The following is a 21,333-nucleotide window of genomic DNA, read 5'->3' as shown; positions in this document are numbered from 1 at the left end:
GCATCCACAAGATTTTTCAAAGTGATCAAGGACCATATATCTGGCAGTAATTATTGGAAATTGTTGAAAATTAACAGGCTTCTTTGTTTCATTTCATTTAAATTTAAAGTCATTTGGATTTTAACTTTAGCCTCTAGAGCATCCACAAGCCATTGTGGGCGAGGAACCGACAGACTGAAGGATAAGGCTGACAGCAATATATGACCACATTTCAATCTTGGCATATCCAAATTTACTACAAATTATTCCGCTTAAGAATGGGCTACATACATTTGTACATGTACATGTAATTGTAAAGTGGTTTAAAAGCACAATAAGCCTACTGTTAATCATGCAAGATGACAATCATGAATTTGAATGTTTCAAGTACATGTACTTGAGTAACCTTCCTTCAGTATCTAAAGTTTATCTAACCTTTAGAACCTACTTACAGTGATATACAATATAAATAAAACTTTTTATAAACCTTATTTAATTTATATATTTATGTCCTTCTGTCATGTTGTCCTTTTAATGTATCAACTGTGTCATGATAATAAAACTGACAAGTTGTCAAAACATTATCATCAAACAGTATTTGTGTACCAAAGAAGTGGACCAACATGGTTCCTATACTAAAAATGTTAAGTGTACTCTCTGATGAAAGTTCTCTACTGGGGAGCTCTCATTCCAGTCAGATTTGTCAGTCTTGCTTTACTGACGGTGAAAACTGACTAAAACTGGAAAATTTGCCTTTCAGTCAATTTACATGCCATAAAAACACTTCAAAAAATATCTTGCTGAAATTTTGAAATGTCTCAGCACCATGGATGGCAGTTACCAGTCAGTTTTTCATTCATTATCTGTTTACTTCCTGATTCTTTCACTTCAAATTCGTAAATATTCACTAAAACTAGACAGATAATGTAAATTCAAAAAACTCTGATTGTAATCTATAAGAAGGTCAGGTGGGTGATTGCTATAAATAGACAATCTACATTCGTGGGTACCAAGGATAAGAGGAAGCAATTAGTGAATTACTAGTCTTAATCCTAATGGCCTCAGTACACCATTGATTTCCCCTATAAATTTAACATTAGTTCATGTCTTGTGTTCATTTTCTTACATATTCGTTGAGATTGAACACTCCCAACCACAGATACAGCAACATGAGGCAACGCCTTGCTCAAAAGCATTTATATAGGTTTAAGCTACCATAGATAGATATATTGGGAGATACTAGCAAACTAGTAAACATATAACTATCAAACCTACATTTCAATGTAACCAACCTCTCAAATGTGCTATCCTTCAGCCACAAAACCATACGAAAATATACATTAAATTCAAACACTTTTCATTGATTCCACAGTGTCCTTCTGGTCAATGTTTTACCAGTCAAGTTATCTCCCTTTATTAATCAAATAACCTTGCTTGAGTCGCAGGGCTTTGCTCTTGTGCCGCTAGAATTTTGAACATGTTCAATAAAATCGTGCAAACGATTTTCTCTCAAAGTTGTCACAGAGTTGGTCTGAGCAGTGGCATTTAGTTTTTGTGATTTAGAAAGATCAAGAAATGTGAAACAATTCTGTGACAGGTTTGTGACTGTTTGGAGACAAAAATGAAACTCTTATACATGTATCTGGACATGAGTCTCAAGTGTCAATAATGGACAATTATACGATTTAAATACTAATTCAGTGTGCTACACTTGTAGTTCGTGTATTTTCAAACCTAAATTTTTAAATTTAGAGATTCAGTTCTCATTAATTTAAACAATGGTAACTGACAAGCGGTTGCCATGCAAGATATGCTCACATTTTGCAAGAGATAATCTGATTTTTTGTACAATCAGGGGCAATATTTCAGGAAGTTATGGCACTAATATCAAAAGGAACCGAGATCTTTTGGTTATAAACATTCATTTCAAGTTTCATTAAAATCGGATAGAAATTGTAACTTTTACTTTTACACCATTTGCGTCGGGCGTCAAGAAAATTATGGTCCGTTATGCGCAAATATCAAAAGGAAGCAAGATCTTTGGGATATAAACACATGTTTTACGTTTCAATTGGATAGAAATTCAAACTCAACCAGCATTATGGTATTACAGTGAAATATTCAAACATTTTTTTAAAGCAGATAAAAATTGTGGCCTTTAGAGGAACCAAAAAAGTAATTTTTCTTCAGTCAAGTGCTATAATCCAGGAAGTTACAGTCCAATACGGGTGAATATCGACAGGAACCGAGATTGTTGGGTTATAAACAAATAAATCAAACATCGGATAAAATTGTGACCTCTTGAGTGTCCACAAGCTAAAAGTGTAATTTTTCGTACAATCAGGGGTAATAATCCATGAAATTATGATCCGATACGTGCCAATTTCGAAAGAAATCGGGATCTTTGGGAGATAGACCTATATTTAAAGTTTCGTCAAAATCAGATAAAAATGATGACCTTTAGAGTGTCCACAAACAAATTGTGGACGGACAGAAAAAAGAACCTGGTTTCATAATTTAAAGGGTGAATAGTTCTACTCTTTCGAACCCTAAAATTAAATAGACGAAAATGGTTCCAAAAGCACACATTAATGTAATATGATCAATGACTAATGAGTGTGTATTAGAAATGGTTCCACTACTGATGTCTTCCGCCTTACTCCAGCCACAGTAGTGGTTCATCTTACGGAGTTCCTTTGAGCAAGTTTTTTTAGTCAAATGACTACAAAAAGGTTACTTGCCTATAGCTCCCTTTATTTACACATAAACTGACCCAAAACTGTACTGCACATAGCTTAACATATAATAAACCAATTCTCAATGAAATAAAGGTGAAGCCTCACTGCACAATATGAAACCCAACTGCTACGCGAAATTTCTCGCCTACCGAACTTATTTCAACTGGGGCGGTGTCATGGTGGCTTTCACATTATAAGAAACATGGCTTTGAAAATGTAGAACGCATTACCACAAAGAACCAGCGGCTGCCAGGCAGGATACGCCCACATTTTCGAGAGATGGATAGAGAACAAGCTAACAAGAAAGTGATTTTTCCTACTATCAAGGGCCATAATTCAGGAAATTACAATTCGATATGCGCATATATCGAAAGGAAATGAACGAATGGCAGCCATTTTGTCTGTCAATTTTGGGCCAATTTTCACGAAATTCGAACTCAATCGTCCTCAGGGTGTAACGGTGATATAATAATACCTTTTTTTAAATCGGGTAAAAATTATGACCTCTATAGGATCCACAAGCTAAAAACGCAATTTTTCGTACAATCAGGGGCCATAATTCAGGAAGTTACGGTCCGATATGTGCGAATATCGAAAGGAACCAAGATCTATGGGTTATAAACTTACATTTCAAGTTTCAACAAAATCGGATAAAAATTGTGACCTCTATAGGGTCCACAACCTTGATATAACATATTCTTATGCTATTCCAGAACGAACGGCAGCCATTTTGTCTGTCAATTTTGGGCCGATTTTCACGAAATTCAAACTCAGTCGTCCTTAGGGTGTAACGGTGATATAATAATATGTTTTTTTAAATCGGATAAAAATTATGACCTCTATAGGGTCCACAAGCTAAAAACGCGATTTTCCGTACAATCAGGGGCCTTAATTCAGGAAATTACGGTCCGATATGCGCGAATATCGAAAGGAACCGAGATCTTTGGGTTATAGACTTACATTTCAAGTTTCAACAAAATCGGATAAAAATTGTGACCTCTATAGGGTCCACAACTTTGATATTCCATTTTCTTACGCTATTTGAGAACGAACGACGGCCATTTTGTCTGTCAATTTTGGGCCGATTTTCACCTGAATTGTCAACTGCAATCTGAGGCATGCAGCTTGTGCACAATATAGGTATAAAAGCAGGGTGGATAGTACCTCATTATCAGTCTTTCTAGTATTGTTCAATCAGGTTCAATCAGGTTGATCAGGGGCTAACTTTAGCAGACTTTAGCCTCTTATTATTGTTTGTTGGTTTTTCTTACTGATTTGCAGTAAGGTTATCGGGGCCATGTTCGTAGACCAGATGTGAAACTATGTGTATGGTTGATTGATAGGACCACATTTTTATATGGAAACACGTTGGGGAACAAGTTAACCATAAGTGTCGTGACGGTATAATATTGAGGAAACAGAATGCTCAAGTCAGTACCAGATTAGGATCTACAGGCCTAAATTTCGGACTTGGCTATTCAAACAACTGCGCGAGTGTTACGGTGAAGACTATGTTTAGTTGTGTGATTTTTGTGCGAATTCCAATAGTTTTCAGGGAATTCCAATAAGTCACGAAATCGCCCATCGACGTATTGAACTCTGACATTATTGATTTTTGTGTATATTGTAATAAATCATACTATTTATTAATGCCATTTTGTTGTCTTTATGATTTTGAAACACGCAACTGGGGAATTAGTTTGCACGAGTGGCAATATTCAGGTGTCAGTCGTCCCTAGGGTGTAACGGTGATATAATAATACGTTTTTTTAAATCTGGTAAAAATTATGACTTCTATAGGGTCCACAAGCTAAAAACGTGATTTTTCGTACAATCAGGGGTCATAATTCAGGAAGTTACGGTCCGATATGCATGTATATCGAAAGGAACCGAGATCTTTGGGTTATAAACTTACATTTCAAGTTTCAACAAAATCGGATAAAAATTGTGACCCCTATAGGGTCCACAACCTTGATATACCATATTCTTACGCTATTTGGGAACGAATGGCGGCCATTTTGTCTGTCAATTTTGGGCCGATTTTCACGAAATTCGAACTCAGTCGTCCTTAGGGTGTAACGGTGATATAATAGAACGTTTTTTTAAATCGGATAAAAATTATGACTTCTATAGGGTCCACGAGCTAAAAACGTGATTTTCCGTACAATGAGGGGCCATAATTTTTACGCTATTTGAGAACGAACGGCAGCCATTTTGTCTGTCAATTTTGGGCCGATTTTCACGAAATTCGAACTCAGTCGTCCTTAGGGTGTAACGGTGATATAATAGAACGTTTTTTTAAATCGGATAAAAATTATGACTTCTATAGGGTCCACGAGCTAAAAACGTGATTTTCAGTACAATGAGGGGCCATAATTTAGGAAGTTACTATCTGATGTGCGCAAATATCGAAAGGAACTGAGATCTTTGGGTTATAAACTTACATTTCAAGTTTCAACAAAATCGGATAAAAATTGTGACCTCTATAGGGTCCACAAGCTAAAAACGTGATTTTTCCTACAAACAGGGGCCATAATCCATGAAGTTTCGATCCGATACATGCCAATATCGAAAGCAGCCGAGATATTTTGGGGATAAACCTATATTTCAAGTTTCGTCGAAATCGGATAAGAATTGTGACCTGTAGAGAGACGGACAGGGGCGACGGCATAATACGTCCAAATGAAAATGTGGGCGTATAAAAACTGTTCTGTAACTATTTTAATGGTCCAGTCTTCACTATTTGTGATAGAATTACTTAATAATATTTTAATACAATTATTGTGCGTTTGAACCTATTTGAACTTGCATAAGGAGTCTTAGTCTGTATCAATTGTAGCATAAACACAGTTTAACGATACATTTAATTGTAGCTAAGTGTATAAGTGATTCGTATCCAATATTTAAATTTGTAACTCAGTAAGTTAATAAATAACATCAATATTGTTTAATGGACTAATTTTCAATATTAAGGATAATATTGAGTTCTAACTTCTAGAGGTTTTAGCTCCTTTACACAGTTTAAGTAATCTCACTATGAATGATGTAATGCCAATGCCATCTTCAACTTGGATCTATGGATAGACAGTCATTATATTGGCTGTTGCTATGCTCATTGGCATTGCTCTTACCAATAGCAAATGCATGTTTATCAAAATTAAGACGTTTTTCGCCTACACTCTACACTTTTATAAAGTCTTGTGTCAATACAATGATGATACTCATTATCAATATCATCAATGAATCTTCAGAGTCTTCTTGCAGTCTTTGATTTGTCTGCAATCATTTAATCTACACGGCGGTATTTCTAAATTCTAAATCTAATACTATTACTAATAATATACAAATCTACAACGTGCAAATCAAATAATTTTATGTATTTCACTCAGAGGTTGGTGTATATTTTACTAAATTACCTGATATATTACTGTCACTGACACATCTCTTGCAGGAAATATGGCACGAAGGTCGGAATAATTTGCAAAAAGTCTTCGGAATCCTAATTAATTAGTGTTTTCGAGGTAAGCAGTAGATTTGATCAATAAGGTCATTTTCTCTTAATACATTCTTCGGTATGCCCTGACGCAAGAGTCTATGAAAATATTGGAAACCCACTCAGAAATTGACCAATCAAATCCTACAATCTGCAAACGGTGATGATCTACTCTTGACATCCGACCTACATGAACAAATATTATAAAATAATAGCATTATTGTAATATTTTTTTGATAATAAAAAGTAGTGAATCATATTAGATCTATGGTAATTTTTTTGATTTGTTTGAGGGGAGGTTTGGAGAGGGAGTCTGTATGAATTGTACGTCATCACGCGTAAGACTCGATTGTACAGGTCTCTGAATCTTTCCTATCTGTGCTGTTTTGAGTAATTTCAACATTATATCTTATTTTATTTTGTATCAATTTCAGTAACACTGGTTACAATCGTTGCAATATTATTGAAATATTTTTGAAGCGGGTAAAAATATTTTTGAGAATTAAAAATAATTGACTGATCGTGATAAAAAAAATGGCAGTTAGTTTTGTCAGAGATATGACCTGGACAAAAAACGACCCACATAACTTGTGTCTGGATAAATTGTTATTAAGAAAATGGACGATATTTGCTGAATTTTAATAACATTGGATCCCAACTGATACGAATTTAGTTATGATTCACGTCTTCATTATCTCGTGACATTGAAATTAAACGGTATTTATAGTTGTAGCTGAAGACAGGGAAATGAACAATGATGTTTTCTTGAATTTGATTTTGAATAATCACACCTAGACTAGAGCTAGATTTTTTAACAATAATACTAATACAATTGAATAGGCCTAGTAGCAAGTCAAAAAAGCCAACACTGAAACAGTCTTACAACATTACAAGAGTTCAAACTTCTTTCCTTACAGTGACAGGTGGTAATACAGCCAATTTTATTATTCATGTTCTTCATTGACATCCAACAGGTTCAGAGTTCAGTGAGGAAAAGGTAAATCAATCGAATTTAATGAAAAATCATTAAAATTTAAAATGACAGTCATTGCATTGCGGCAAGGACAATTTATCCCTACTATTACTAGCGTACATAAATACTTTAGTTCAAGGCCCACCCAAAATATAATTTAAGGAACATATATGACCATTGATATATGACTATGTCTTAGTGTATATGTATGCATGCTGTCCTTAATGGACGTTTTGATGCAATAAACATCTTATTTCATCTAATGAAAGTTGTATGTACTTGAAGCCGGTGTTTATTTTAAACACTTTAGGAAATTGCACATAAAACTGATTAAAATTATTTGATATAATTATTGATATGATGACCATTTATATGTCAGACCCTCTAAGTCTAAAACACTTGTCAATTTTTCAATTAGTCTTAATCCTGTTGATTGGCGTGTGACATCACAGGGACTACACATCTTATCACTGTATACACAAGCTGATGTAGATTCACTGCATGCTTCAATCAACATGCTGGCTGTACTAATCATTAATATGTAAAAAAAACAATTTTATATAGAAGCGTTGTTAACAACGAACCTTATAGATTATAATAGTTTAGAGAAAATTTTATAATGCTGCATAGCGCATGTAGATAATGCGGCATTATAAAATTATATTAATTGTGTGACTGATAATTGCATCAGGTTTACAAAGGTAAAATTTACCAAGTACGAAACGAGTGGGTTGCTTTTGTAAATTATTCAAATTCTGATTTGTCAACTTAAGGTTGCAACGGTGGTTTGAAAAACACATTTGATCTTCTGCATAACTTTATTGAATATTTTGGAATACTCAAACAGAAAAAAATTCCTGGGTTCCATTCCTGCAAATCAATCGCTACGGTCCATTATCGCTATCGATCATATCAGTTTACTGTTTAAATCTTAGGTAGCCGTTTATCAACAGATAACACAAACATTCATTCATTCCTTTTTCATTATGAACATCTTTCAAAGTCATTAATTCAAAAGAGACAGATACCTGTGGCTTTCTTGTTGTCTACTCACATCAACATCTTTTTAATTTGTAAACTTCTGCTTATTTAAATTTGATTGAAATTATTCGATAAACACCATAAAAAGTAAATTCAAAGGTTATATAGAGTGAATCAAATATGGCATGTGAATTTAATTCACAAAGTTCGTTTTAAAATCCTTGTGTCCTTTTTGCAATCTTAAACCTTAGGCTTAGAATCTACTTCAATTATATTTTTAAAAAAAGAGGTTAATTTATGGAATTTGCAAAAATTGTATGCTAGACTGGAATGTCTATTTATAGTCAGTATACATCTACACAGCTCTAGTGTCTGAACTAATCTAATACTATTAAATACAACCACATACTATCTTATTAATTAATTTAAAACTGACATAATTAATTACGGTACTTCAGTACCAATGAGTTAGTTCCCCAAAGATGTGTATAATTTGTACAGTACCAGAAATCTGAAATTTCTGTTTTATAGTATCACTCAGTGATAAATGGAACGGCAGAACATTGAATAAATGATTTATTTTACCTCAAACAAACATATTGTTATATACAAATAATTATACTTTTATGGGTTAATATTTGGTAGTATTGGGTGATCAAGGGAGATAACTGAAATGGTGAGACATTGACAATCACATTTGCCATTGCTTTTTTGCAAATTAACTAAAAAAGTCTCTACATGTACATAATAATGTTAGCTTTTCACAATAATAAGGTACTATGTGGTGGTATTTGGTAGAGATTCTATCCAGATTATCACCCTTATTGTTAAAATTGTTTGACAATCTGACTCATGGTGTCAAGATCGATCACATTATTCTGTTGCATCTTGGGGGGTTGGATAACCGAATGGTTAGCACACGCGCGCTCTATCATACAGTCTGTCATTGAGTCAACTGGCGAGGTTTCGATTCTCCGGTTGTACGTGACAAGGAGTAGGGTCGCCTGTCCAACCTTATGGGTTTTCTCCGGGTCCTCTGGTTTTCTCCCACTGCTAAAGACCCCTACGCGCAAGCAAATGATTGAAATAAAATTGAACCATGTGTTAGTCTCGAAATGACCTAGTTTGTGTCGAGTGGACGTTAAACCCCATTTCTCTCTCTGTCTCTGTTGCGTCGTTTTTGTAAATTGTTTTTTTTTTCTTTTTGAATGAAGCCTGTACCATTACAGGCCCGGGACTTAACAGTCAACGCTTACAGAATTCCAGCCTGATTGACTAATCTGATGTTACCGTACATTGCAAGTGTTCAAGATGTACAAAATGTCCTAATAAATTCAAAGTATTTTCATGTTAAAGTAGCTAAGTCTCTTACTCAATATTTTTCATAATATTCAAAATTAAAAACACGAATTTGAATTCAATATTGATCAATTTCAATCAATATTGATGTTGTTATCTTGCCGTGAAACTATAGGATCCTAATATATCCAATATTTTAAAAGATAAATTAACATTTTATAATAAGTACATGACTTGTGTTCTTATGGTTTCGGGTGCCATTTCCTAATGAACAAATTCAAACACATCCTTCAACACAATGTGTAAGTAATTAGTAAAGGCTGATTCACAAAGGACAAAATAATAATTTAAAAAACATGCAATGCACTAAGCAGGCGTAAACAACTGCCACTCAATTTGAATTGTTGTAACATAATTGGTTAAATATTACCAAATTTTTTTCAAAAATTGAATATAAATCACTTTACATACATTGATATTATATTTGATTTTAGAACCATTTTTGTCTATTTAAAGGTTCCAAAAAATAGAGCCATACGCCCTTTAAGTTAGCTCACCCATCTAAAGCTTGTGCAGTTATCTATGGGTGTTCTATGCGTAATATGAAATGAAGTTAATAATAATAATAATAATAATAACTTTATTTCAAAAGGGTTGAAAATTAGGCCAATGGCCTTTCTTACATTTTGCCCTTTAATCAATGGGAACATATGTACATTAATAGATAGAGAAGAAATAGAAATTTATACAAAAAGAAAAAAGTATATATATATATATATATATATACATTATAAATATAACATATATATATATAAAAAAGAAGAAACATCCACATAATGTATTCCATAGGTGTGATCCACAGAATTTAATACTATTTTTGACTACACTAAGATTTGGTCTTAGTATAATCAGTCGTTTATTAATGTTAGAGTAGTTGTGGAAAGTTGTATGGTCTCATCAGATTGCGATACCATGTGACAAACAGTGATAAATACATATTAGACATTTGGTTGTGTTGTTTTTGTAAGACATAAATAATATATGTAATATAAGTTATGTTATTAAAAATTATAGATGATATGAATTTTTAATGTTATTTGTAATGGATACGATGGAATAGATTTGAACAATACTTCATGTGTAATGCTAAGAGGGGGGGGGGGGTAATTTTTCCCAGCGAGCAGCATTTGTACCTAGTTGTCACTGAATTCCAACTGTCATGGGTTCTTTACATGCACCTCCATGTGTACACAGGTTTTTTTGTCCCATCTGAATGACTAGACATACCTTCCTTGTCTGCCCAGGTGCTAAACCTGACAAGTGTGAACCAAACTTGAAAAATCTGGGTTCGTCTTCTCCGCTCACACCAGGAATCAAACTTAGAATGTTCTAATCGAGAGTCCTGTCTTTTGTCTGTTTTTATTTGTATGAAACAACTCAATTTAGGGGTTTAAATGGGGTGAACGAACAGGTCTTATGATAAAGCTAGCTTCAAGAGATTTGAAGAGATATGGGCCTAATAATTGACCTATCTTGTTTTTTTTTCTCATGTCACTACCTAATATTTATTTGAATTTTTTTCTTTTTTAGTAACGACAATGGCATCGAAAGTATCTCATATAAATGATCCATCAGCTAGACTGAAAGCATTATGTGAATATGGTTCTCAAGTGGAAGTTGACAACACATTATCTACCAAATTATATTTTAGATCTGGACGTGAGCTGATTAGAATGGCAAATGTCTATCTGGACGAAGCCAATTATGAAAGTGCTTTTATTTTATATTCTAAATATATAACGTAAGTATAAAGAGCAAAAACCATCAAGCTTAGAATTTTAAAATTCAGTTTAATTGTTTTAGTGACCAGAAAACAAATTTTGATATGCGTCGGCTTACCCAAAATGAAAGGTTACGTCCCCTTGGCATGCTACAGATCGGCACAACACAGGCGGTTGTGGCGAGGACGATGAATGTTTCTCAGTCTGTCATAAGCAGGCTATGGTCCAGATACCGTGATACACAATCTGTACAGGACAGACCACGCTCAGGTCGACCGAGGGCGACAACTCAAGCCCAGGATCGATTTATCCGTACCTTGGCCTTGAGAAATCGTGTCATCACAGCAAATCAGATCAGCACTCGTCTTCAAACAGACACTGGTGTGAGAGTGAGTGGCCAGACGATTCGGAATCGACTGCATAGGGGTCACCTTCGCGCCCGACGTCCTCGCGTGATCCCTTGTTTGAGAGATCATCACATTCAGGCAAGACGTCGTTGGTGTAGGGATCGTCAACACTGGGATAATCGACGCTGGAGCAATGTGATGTTTTCAGATGAGTCAAGGTTCACTGTTGATTTTTTGGACAGACGTAGGAGGGTGTGGCGTCGTCGAAACGAGCGCTTCCAAGACGTTAACGTCATCAGACATGATCGATTTGGGGGTGGTTCTGTTATGGTGTGGGGAGGCATCACTGTTGCTGGAAGAACGGCTTTACATGTTGTTGCAGGGCGTGTTATAGGCCAGTACTACCGGGACAACATCTTGGCAGTCCATGTTGTGCCGTTCGCACGACGTCATGGCCGCCGTTTCATCTTCCAGGATGACAACGCAAGATGTCACAGGGCCAGGATCGTTACAGGTTACCTCCAACAACAGAACATCACCACATTACCTTGGCCAGCACTGAGTCCCGACCTCTCCCCCATCGAGCATGTCTGGGACATGCTTGGACAGAGGTTACGTCAACGTCAACAACGTCCTGCCAATGTCCAAGAACTTGCTGCTGCGTTGCAACAGGAATGGGACAATCTGGACCAAAATGACCGTAGACGTCTCATTAGGAGTATGCCACGTCGGATCAATGCTTGTTTGGCAAACAGAGGAGGATTTACCCGTTACTGACTTGGTTGTGATGCTGTGGTAACTTTGCTGTTTGACCCCGGGCATCATTTTACCCTTATAATGGTCAGTCTGTGCCTTACTTAGTCTAACGATCATTTGGAATAAATCGATGAATGTGAACTTCATTTCATTTTGTCATTTGTTTCTTCGTCAGTTTCATTAGGTGACTTTAATAACACTTAAAAATCAAATATCCCCTACTTTTTTTGAATAGTATAAAATGAATTTTGATGAATATTTGCAGGTTATTTGTGGAAAGACTTCCAAGTCATCCTGGTTATAAGTCATCACCACCACCTGATCTGGCTGAAATCAAAAAGGTAACTATAATATACCGGTGGCTGTTATTGAATCAGAATATTATAGCTGTTATAATACATGTAGCTATTAATACTATTATTGAATCAGATTACTATTGGAAATATTTAGCTGCACTTGTTGTCTGTGCACTCTAGATAGCCACATCAAATCAAAAACCTGCAGTTCAAGAACAAAAATGTGATTAAGACCAGTCGGTTACGGATTATAGCTGGGCTTGAATTCCATGGAATGGGATTTTAGTGTATCGTCAACACATTTTGAGACAAACAAAAAGTAATTTTTATACGTCATCACCTTGTCTGTCAGTGCGTCAATAATTGGCTCGTGAACACTATATAGAGGCTACATTTTTTGATGGATTCTTTTTAAATTGGTGTCAAGCATTGTGCTCATGAGAGGACAAACGCTATTGACATTCAGCATTCTGTGACCTTTTTACAGAGTTATGCCCCTTTTCCGAAGATCTATAACAGATGTTTTTTTTAAATTTGGTGGAAGCATTTGAGTCAAGTTCATCAACTTTCCGTTTCAGAGCTATCTCCTCTTTGCCAAACCCTTGTAAATGTGATAGAGGCTACAGTGTTTAACAGATTTTTTCCAAATTTGGTTTGAAGCATTGGGGTCACAAGAGGACAAACCCTGTCGATAAACAGCATTCTTTGATATTCTGTTTCAAAGTTATCAGCCCTTTGCTAAAATATTGAATTTGGTCAACATCCAAGTTTCCTTTCGGATAAGTTGCTGTCGAGACATTGCTGCTATGTGGGCGTATTTCCACACTTTGCATGGTGTTCTTTTTATTTCTGTGGTTATGTGCTCAGTGCAAGACAGGAGAATTTTCATCAGACAGCAGTCGTCTAGACACTCTTTCCTTGTCAGTCTTGCAGGGGCATCGAAATTGAAACAAGTCAGTGCCGGGCTTAAAAAATCTTGACAGTGCTTCTCGGTTTATGCCGATATTTGAACCTGTGTCATTTTAATCATGAGTTCATTATCCGGATCACTCGACTACTACCCTTACCAACACACCCTAAACAATTTATATATTCTCTGTAACATATTACACTTTTTTCCTTAGAAAATGAAGACAGTTTTTCCACTCGCGGAAGAAATCAAATCCAAATTAAAAAAAAGATATATTGAAGAACAGCGTCAAAGAGAAGAGTTGGAGGTTGGTAATTTTTTCAAAAATTACTGGTATTGTAATAGCTATTTTAAAATATTGATGACATTCACAATTTCCCCACTGGAATACAATACTGGACGTAAGACATTGTTAGATAGTTTATTTTACAAATGGATATTCTTAATGTACCAAATTGACAGAATTGAAACAGAATTCAGTAATGTAATAGTTCTGTCAGCTAAGGTAGTGTGTGTTGATTTGTCACATAATCAAACACAGTGAATAGATTTCAGCTGTCATGGTTGTAGCTCAATTTATCACTATTTATGAGATTGAGAGAATTAATCCCATATGGTTCAATCAAGTATCCTCAATGTTGGATGATGTGTGACCTTCTTTATGGAACAGTATCAAACTATAATACACAATTCTTTGGAATGCAATTACTGCTTATTACTGAGCAACATGGTTGCATATGATGCAATCATAACAATTGATGGGACATAAACAACAACAAATTTCCCATGTACATGTATTCTTGTAATGACAAAAGATAACTTCGAAAGCACAATCACCGATAACAAATTCGTCCTTGTTGAATTTTGTAAGTAGACTGTATTGTTATTTGTTTTATTGATAAAAAGAATAGGAAAACTTAGTTGATGGTTCACGTAGTAATTAAAAGTAATTATATTCCATGGAACTGTGTTCTGTGTATTTTCAGTTCAATTACTAAATGCCATTGAAACAGTCGTCTTTATTAGCCTAGTTCGTGCAGAAAAGTAGTACGTTAAACCTTATTTATTTTGCCATTGAAACAATGTATCATACATAATATGATTTCATTTGACTGATATTATAGGCCAAACGACAAGCTGAACTAGAAGCTGAAAATGCTAGAAAACAGGCAGAGGAAGAAGAAAGGTTAAGAAAAAAACTTGCTGAGAAAGAAAAGATCCGAAATGAATCTGAAGAAAGATGGTGTAGAGAACAGGAAGAAAGATATCGTGAACTACAGTTACAGGAACAAAGACGGTTAGCACAACTAGAGATAGATAAGGATAAAGATAATAATACAAGTGGTTTAAATAATCAACGTATATCTGTACCGTCTGGTAACTTGGACTTTATACCTAATGATTTATCTAATTATATGCCACCAACAGATATTGGTATAACAACTATACCTCCTGTACCTAATCGTGATTTAAAGAAAAATCTAACAGTTAGTGATTCAAGGTAATAATATACTACTTATAACTGGGCCATAGTGACTAGATCACCAAGAGTTGAGGCAAGATTTTCCTTCATAGCACACTGCATGGCATAGGCATGCCTTCATTAGTCCGGTTGGTGCAGAAAATTAAGACTTTAAAACCAATTTCATTTCTTGAAAGTGCAATATTTTGAGGTATTCTTTAGGAACCAATTGATGAGAATTAGTCACCTCGGCAGTTCCAATAGGACTAGCTTTACAAGTTTTTGAACGAATATTTATTGTAGCAAGTCAAGATTCCCAAAAAAGCAAACTCTGATTTTGACTATATAATAGTAAGTGCAGGGGGACTGCACCACACACAATTACACAAAACAAAACTACGGACAAAACACAATACGCAGAAATCACAAACAAACGTACATATCAGATTAAGTGAATGGATCCGGGGGCTAGCCGTAAGCATCCACTGCACTGTACAGTTACTTTTAGAAGTGCAACTTGAACATGGATAGATATGGTATTTTGAGACAGAACAATATTATTAATAAAACCATACACAGAATAAAACAACTATTTAATTTGAAATGTTCATAATGGTGTTATGATGTTTCAGTTCTCCACAAATTCCACTAGTTAATAGAGATAGTAAACCAAACTTTGACCATTTTACGAGTATTGGTAATTTTGGAGGCGGTTCTAGTAATATTAGAAAAGTTGTAGTGCCTACATCTATTTTCACCCAGTTCCTTACAGTAGCTGAATCAAATACAAACAGAAATACAGAAACATTGGGTATATTATTTGGTAAATTGGTGAGTTATATGTTAATACATAGTTTGTTCAGTCTTCTTTATAAACTGATGGATAAGTCATATCAGGTGTTTTAGAAGGAGTAAGCATATGCCTCGTAATAGCTAACTGGAGTGAGTGATGGTTTGGACCTGAATTTCAGAAGCAGTGGGGGGGGAGAGAGAGAGAGAGAGAGAGACAAACTAGGTCATTTCGGGACTAACATATGGTTTAATTTTATTTCAATAATTCGCTTGCGTGTAGGGGTCTTTAGCAGTGGGAGGAAACCGGAGGACCCGGAGAAAACCCACGAGATTGGACAGGCAACCCTACTCCTTGCTAGTACAACCAGGGATTCGAAACCATGCCAGTTGACTCAATGACAGGCCTAATGATAAAGTGCACATGCTAACCATTCGGCCATCCCCCCCCCCCCCCCCTGCAGTGTAGAGGATGACCTTAGGGCCAACAGCCACCAATCCAGTCAATTTGTTAATGTATGAACATCTTAAATGAGAAGTGGTACCAGGTGTTGTAGAAAAACAAGGATGTCATAATATTCATTACAATAGACTGATATTTCAATAATGGATATTGTTTAGAAATATAAGCATTTGGAGTAAATAGACTAGCTTTGATTGAATGTTTCTTGAAACCTTTTTAAAAATTACATCTTCTTTCCAGGCAAAGAATGCATTCCATATATCTGATGTTTTTATACCTAAACAACATGGAACCCCAGATAGCTGTGATATGGAGAATGAAATAGATTTAATAGATTATCAAGATAAATACGATTTAATTACACTTGGATGGATACATGTAAGTCATTCCATAATTTATTACCACTCCAAATGAAATTTCTTCTACTGTTATATATCTCTCAAACTTGCATAGTTATTCCTCCTGAGAGGTCTACTAACAGGTATTGTCCATATGTAAAAGTCCTTCTGTCTTAATACTGGATTTTGTGAAACAATATTTTGTTGTTTATCATTTAAATTTATGTAAAAAGTTTAATATTAATTTGTACTTGGTAAATTTATGAAAAAGGGGCAGAATCTATCATTGTAAGACAAACACAATTCTCAGTCAATATTATAATCCAGTCACAAGTTATAATCAAGAACAATGCTAGACCAGAAGGACCCGTTGCTAACAACTCTTCTACCATATATAAATTATATTATTTTGATATGACCAGTTTATGTGCTCTTTAAATAAGTAACTTTGAATAGTTTATTGATACATAGTTTATCAATAATATGTTATTTTTGACAGACACATCCTACACAAACAGCCTTTCTATCCAGTGTAGACATGCATACACATTTTCCATACCAGAAAATGATGCCAGAATCTGTAGCTATAGTTTGTTCACCAAAGTTCAAGGAGTAAGTAGGCCTTTTATATTTTGTAAGATAAAATGTCTATTTTTCGTGAAAGATGCAGGAAATCAATACATAATAGTAGTTTTTCTATATCTTAGTAATGTGTCAACTCCCAACTTGATTCAGTACTCAGTAGTTCTTAATATCTTTTGCTAGTATTGTGTTGTGCTAATAAATGTGAAGAAGTTTCTAAATATTCGGTTATCTTCGAAGATCGGGGGTTTTGGGTCTGTTATTGAGTCGATCCCACACTTGTACATGACAAGAATAGGGTTGTCTGTCCATGGGTTTTCTCTGGTTCCTCCTATGGATGTTAAATTTTGTCTCTCATTCTTGGATGATCAAGCTGTTACAAAAATATCATGCATTAGATCAAACATTATCATCCATGATTTGAATATTTAACATTTAATGAAGAAAACAAACCATAAACTCCTAGCTTTGATTCAATCCAATTTTACCCAACACTTAACGTTGGCGCTAGCTTTTTCTTATGTCGTCTGCAGATATTTCTTTTAGATATTCAACTATGACAAAGTTGAAGTTTACATGTGATTCAAAATCTCTTCAACTGACGATTAGTAGCTTTAATTGACAAAATTAGGTTTGAGGGTGTATTTAATATATTAAAGCATTCATCTATGTATATGTTTTAGATCTGGAGTTTTCCGGTTAACACAAAATGGTTTAACCCAGATAGGGTCGTGTAAAGAAACAGGTTTTCATTATCATCAAAAAGAACCACCATTATTTGAGGTAATTTGAAAATTATTCTATCATCATCACTTCAGATATTTGAAGGACTAATGAAGCTTTGGGGTAGTAGAGAGCACAGTTTAAATATTACAGTACATAATGAAATATTTTATTATTAAATCCATCTAAAATAATACCCAGCCTTTAGTTCACAGGGTCTGTCATTGAGTTAAGTGGCATGGTTAATTTGGTCCCAAGCTTGGTCTACAAATTTATGTAGAGAACTTTTTGTAATCTTTTTGCCCATAATCAATTTGTCATGGTATTGATTTTATCGTTAAATTAAATGGAGTGTCAGATTTACGTACAGGCTTGACAGGCTGAAGCCTATGGCCTCAAGATCAAGGGAGCCTCAAGATCAAGGGGACCTCCAGCCAAGGTGTATAATATTTTTGATACTGTTATAAGCCCTTCATACACACACTATCATCCTTGCTAAATTTTGTTTAAAACACTTCTCTAGTCGTGAGGGTGGGTGATTGGGAGGGGCCCTATAAGTGGAATATTCTAGGTCCTGTCAACCTCTCTTCATCTAAATCTGACACTGGTTGTGCTATATGTATAATAAACCATATCAATGATCTTTGTGTTTTTTATGTGGTCAATCATAAAATGCCACTCAAGGATAATATTTAATGATTTTCTGTGTTATTATTTTATAGCAAGGTGAAGGTGTAGAATTAGTAGACGGAACATCGGTACGATTTACTGATGGAAGAAAATAATCGAGATGAAGCCTAGATCTATTTTTTTCAGCTTATTTATTAATTTTTTTTAATCAACTATTATATAAGGATCTTAATGTTCTTGATGAAAAATTCAAGTTACTGACAATCAAGGTTATTGTAAAAAATTTGTTTTAAATATTTTGTTACATTAATGAAAAAATAAAAGACAAATCTGTATGAAAAGTTATTATTGGATTTTTTCGGACCAATGTTTCAACAAGTATGACAAAAGAATCGTTATTATAGTTTTGTGTTTATTTAATTTGAGCAATTACTGAATGACACTTAAACATTTGATATCTTTATGTATCAATATTGGACCATTCATATTGTGCTGAACACACTTTACTTTTTTCCTATTTGATTAAAGCAGAAGACAATTAATTTTTTAAAGTTGTATAACAGCAACATCCAACATTTTTTCTTTCAAGTCAGTGTGCACAACATTATTGGCCAATCCAATTGCACGTATTGCTATATACAGGACAGTGGTACGTAGATAATTATGGGAGTTTTAAAACCCCAGCAAATGATGCAGTAAGGATTAGGGTTATAAAATGAATGGCTGATACAAACAGAACTGTCAATGGCATCACTCATGTGAAAGAAAGTAAGTCAGAAATCAGAAAAATTTTTTATATTTAAAACTAGTCACTATGGTGCTTATAAACATGCTTTTGCAATGTAACATGTTTGACTAGTTCACGCAAAATTATATGAACTGTAGCAGTTAAATACAAGGTGTTAATATTTTTGGTAAAATGTTACTTCACAATTTTTAAATAGGTCTAGTCTGTGTTATATTAAAGTCGAACGTTTCATTTCTGTGTTTTTTCCTGTGAATTAAGTGCCAATAAAATGTTATGTAAATATATGTTTATACAGCACAGAGAAGTAAATTTTCATAAATGTATAAATATTTTATCAGTGCTATTATTTATTCAGTATGATTCAATGTTGTGTATATGCCTTTTGAATCTAATGTATATTTGTATATATATATAAGAGGTTTTGTATGATAAGTACAGTATACTGTGTATATGTTCTATAATGTTTTTATATTATGTACAAAATAAATACAGTATTGTATATGGAAATTCTTTCGTTACCTATTTTATTACTGGGGAAGGTCAACCATGGTTAAATGGTAAACTGAATGCATAACAAACAGTAAACATTGTCCAGAGTCGTACACTGAAACATTAGGCAATACAGGGTGGAATGCAGCAAGGGGTAAGTGACAATCATAAAGATTACAATATGGGGTTTGGATCTAATGAAGAATTCCAATCATAACATCATGGTCTGCTAAAACATTCATAATCGTCATTCATATTCCCTGTTATTTTTCTAATGCTTGTTAAAGGGACAATAACACTCTTGCTGGCTTGACAGCTCCAGAAATAGCCTTATTCTAAGTACTAAATGTGTTAGTGTCCTACCTGTTGTTTAAATTATCCATTAAATCCTATTTTACTTGTCCAGAGGGTTCAAAAATATTTTTAAATCCAAGTCACATTTGAAAAGCTTTACGTCAGGCTTTTCAAATCATTTAGTTGAATTTTTCCAATTTTATAAATTAGGTGTGTTAAGATGAAATTTGTATCATCAATTAATTGGAATATTGTAAAATAGTGCAATTTGTTGACCAGAATAAACATTGGGACTTCTTATTCAGTTACAACAATAGTGGTATTGAGCCTTTAAGGTTATGTTGGTGGTTAAGCCACAATAACAAGCATATTGTTCAAATTTTGTTGTCTAATTTTTGTTTTTCTTAGTCTGTTGTTTGTTTTAGAAAATTTTAAAAACTAATGTCCAAAAGAAAGTATACACTGTGCATTTCATCCTGCTTCAAACAAAGTCATTTTTCCATTGTATGTGGTATTTGGGTACAATGTCCATTTGTTTTGCCTTTTATTTGCTTAGAAATATTGAGTTTGGACGCACAAGACATGTTCAGTTTAGTTTTATCACATTTTGTTGATTTAAACAAAACTTAGTCATTTTTTTAGTGTGTATACTTTCTTTTGGACATTAGTATAGTTCAGATGTAGTTGATTTCAGTATCTAGGTAAACGGTAAATCTAAACAAGGAACTACTTTACAAAATTTCAGACTTTTTTTCTGCTCATAATTTCATACAAAACTGCAATGGTGCCGATTTATTTTTTTTTAAAATACATTTTATTAAACAGTACATTTTGTAACTGCTAAGCTCCACATAAACAGTTCCCCATATTGCATACAAAAAGAACTTGTTAATTTTCAAAACTGGCTGTCTTTACCTGAAAAGCCCTCACAAATCCCCCCAGCCCCCCACATCCCAAGGCCATCATTTCAATTCATTTTGCATCACATTTGCCGTTCATTTTTTGAAAGTTTTCAGTGAATTAAGTCAATTTTTTTGTCTTGAATTATTCTGTCAGTTTTTAACAATAATGCGGTAGTATTGGGTAAATCATCCTGCTCATGTTAGTTGTATTTCTGACCTGTCTATCAGTATACTGTCTAGAATAACAAAAAGATTCTGTAATCAAAATCCTGTATATCCAAAACATAATCAAATCTGTTTCCATAATCGCAAAACTCATTAACTCTGAGAAATATCTGATCAGCATCAGGCATAACTACT

At 34.3% G+C, this 21,333-nt stretch overlaps 2 protein-coding genes across 12 annotated transcripts in view; one reads left to right on the top strand and one right to left on the bottom strand.

Annotated features, from left to right (window-relative positions):
- The window catches only part of LOC126810779 (protein FAM13B), a 73,239-nt gene extending 66,966 nt beyond the window's left edge, over window positions 1-6,273 (bottom strand). For all 8 annotated transcript variants that reach the window (XM_050536042.1, XM_050536035.1, XM_050536040.1 and 5 more), the window contains exon 1: window positions 6,134-6,273. The gene's annotated coding sequence lies outside the window, so the exon portion shown is untranslated. The remainder of the gene's footprint in view (window positions 1-6,133) is intronic.
- Window positions 6,274-6,797: 524 nt separating this feature from the next.
- LOC126810788 (STAM-binding protein) lies at window positions 6,798-19,795 on the top strand. Of its 4 annotated transcripts, none has more exons than XM_050536062.2 (11): window positions 6,798-6,927; window positions 7,128-7,207; window positions 11,054-11,264; window positions 12,613-12,688; window positions 13,768-13,860; window positions 14,678-15,054; window positions 15,648-15,846; window positions 16,508-16,645; window positions 17,105-17,217; window positions 17,871-17,970; window positions 18,633-19,795. In XM_050536062.2, the coding sequence occupies exons 3-11, from the start codon at window positions 11,062-11,064 to the stop codon at window positions 18,693-18,695; spliced, it is 1,362 nt and encodes a 453-aa protein (XP_050392019.1). In that variant the 5' UTR covers window positions 6,798-6,927; window positions 7,128-7,207; window positions 11,054-11,061; the 3' UTR covers window positions 18,696-19,795. The 4 variants fall into 4 exon arrangements, with proteins under 4 accessions (XP_050392019.1, XP_050392018.1, XP_050392021.1 ...); XM_050536063.2 differs by having other exon boundaries at window positions 6,816-6,927; window positions 7,051-7,207; XM_050536061.2 differs by having other exon boundaries at window positions 6,811-7,207.
- The last annotated feature ends 1,538 nt before the right edge of the window (window positions 19,796-21,333 follow it).

Source organism: Patella vulgata, chromosome 2, assembly GCF_932274485.2.
Source record: "Patella vulgata chromosome 2, xgPatVulg1.2, whole genome shotgun sequence".
Taxonomy (NCBI): Eukaryota; Metazoa; Mollusca; class Gastropoda; family Patellidae; genus Patella; species Patella vulgata.
The sequence above is the reverse complement of the archived record's forward strand: the minus strand, read 5'-3'. Positions and strand labels throughout refer to the sequence as shown.

Coding starts and splice junctions, on each gene's coding strand:
- LOC126810788 (XM_050536062.2), top strand. CDS start 11,062: ATGGCATCGAAAGTATCTCATATAAATGATCCATCAGCTAGACTGAAA. Junction 13,861..14,677: donor GTCAAAGAGAAGAGTTGGAG/GTTGGTAATTTT, acceptor CTGATATTATAG/GCCAAACGACAAGCTGAACT. Junction 16,646..17,104: donor TTACACTTGGATGGATACAT/GTAAGTCATTCC, acceptor TATTTTTGACAG/ACACATCCTACACAAACAGC.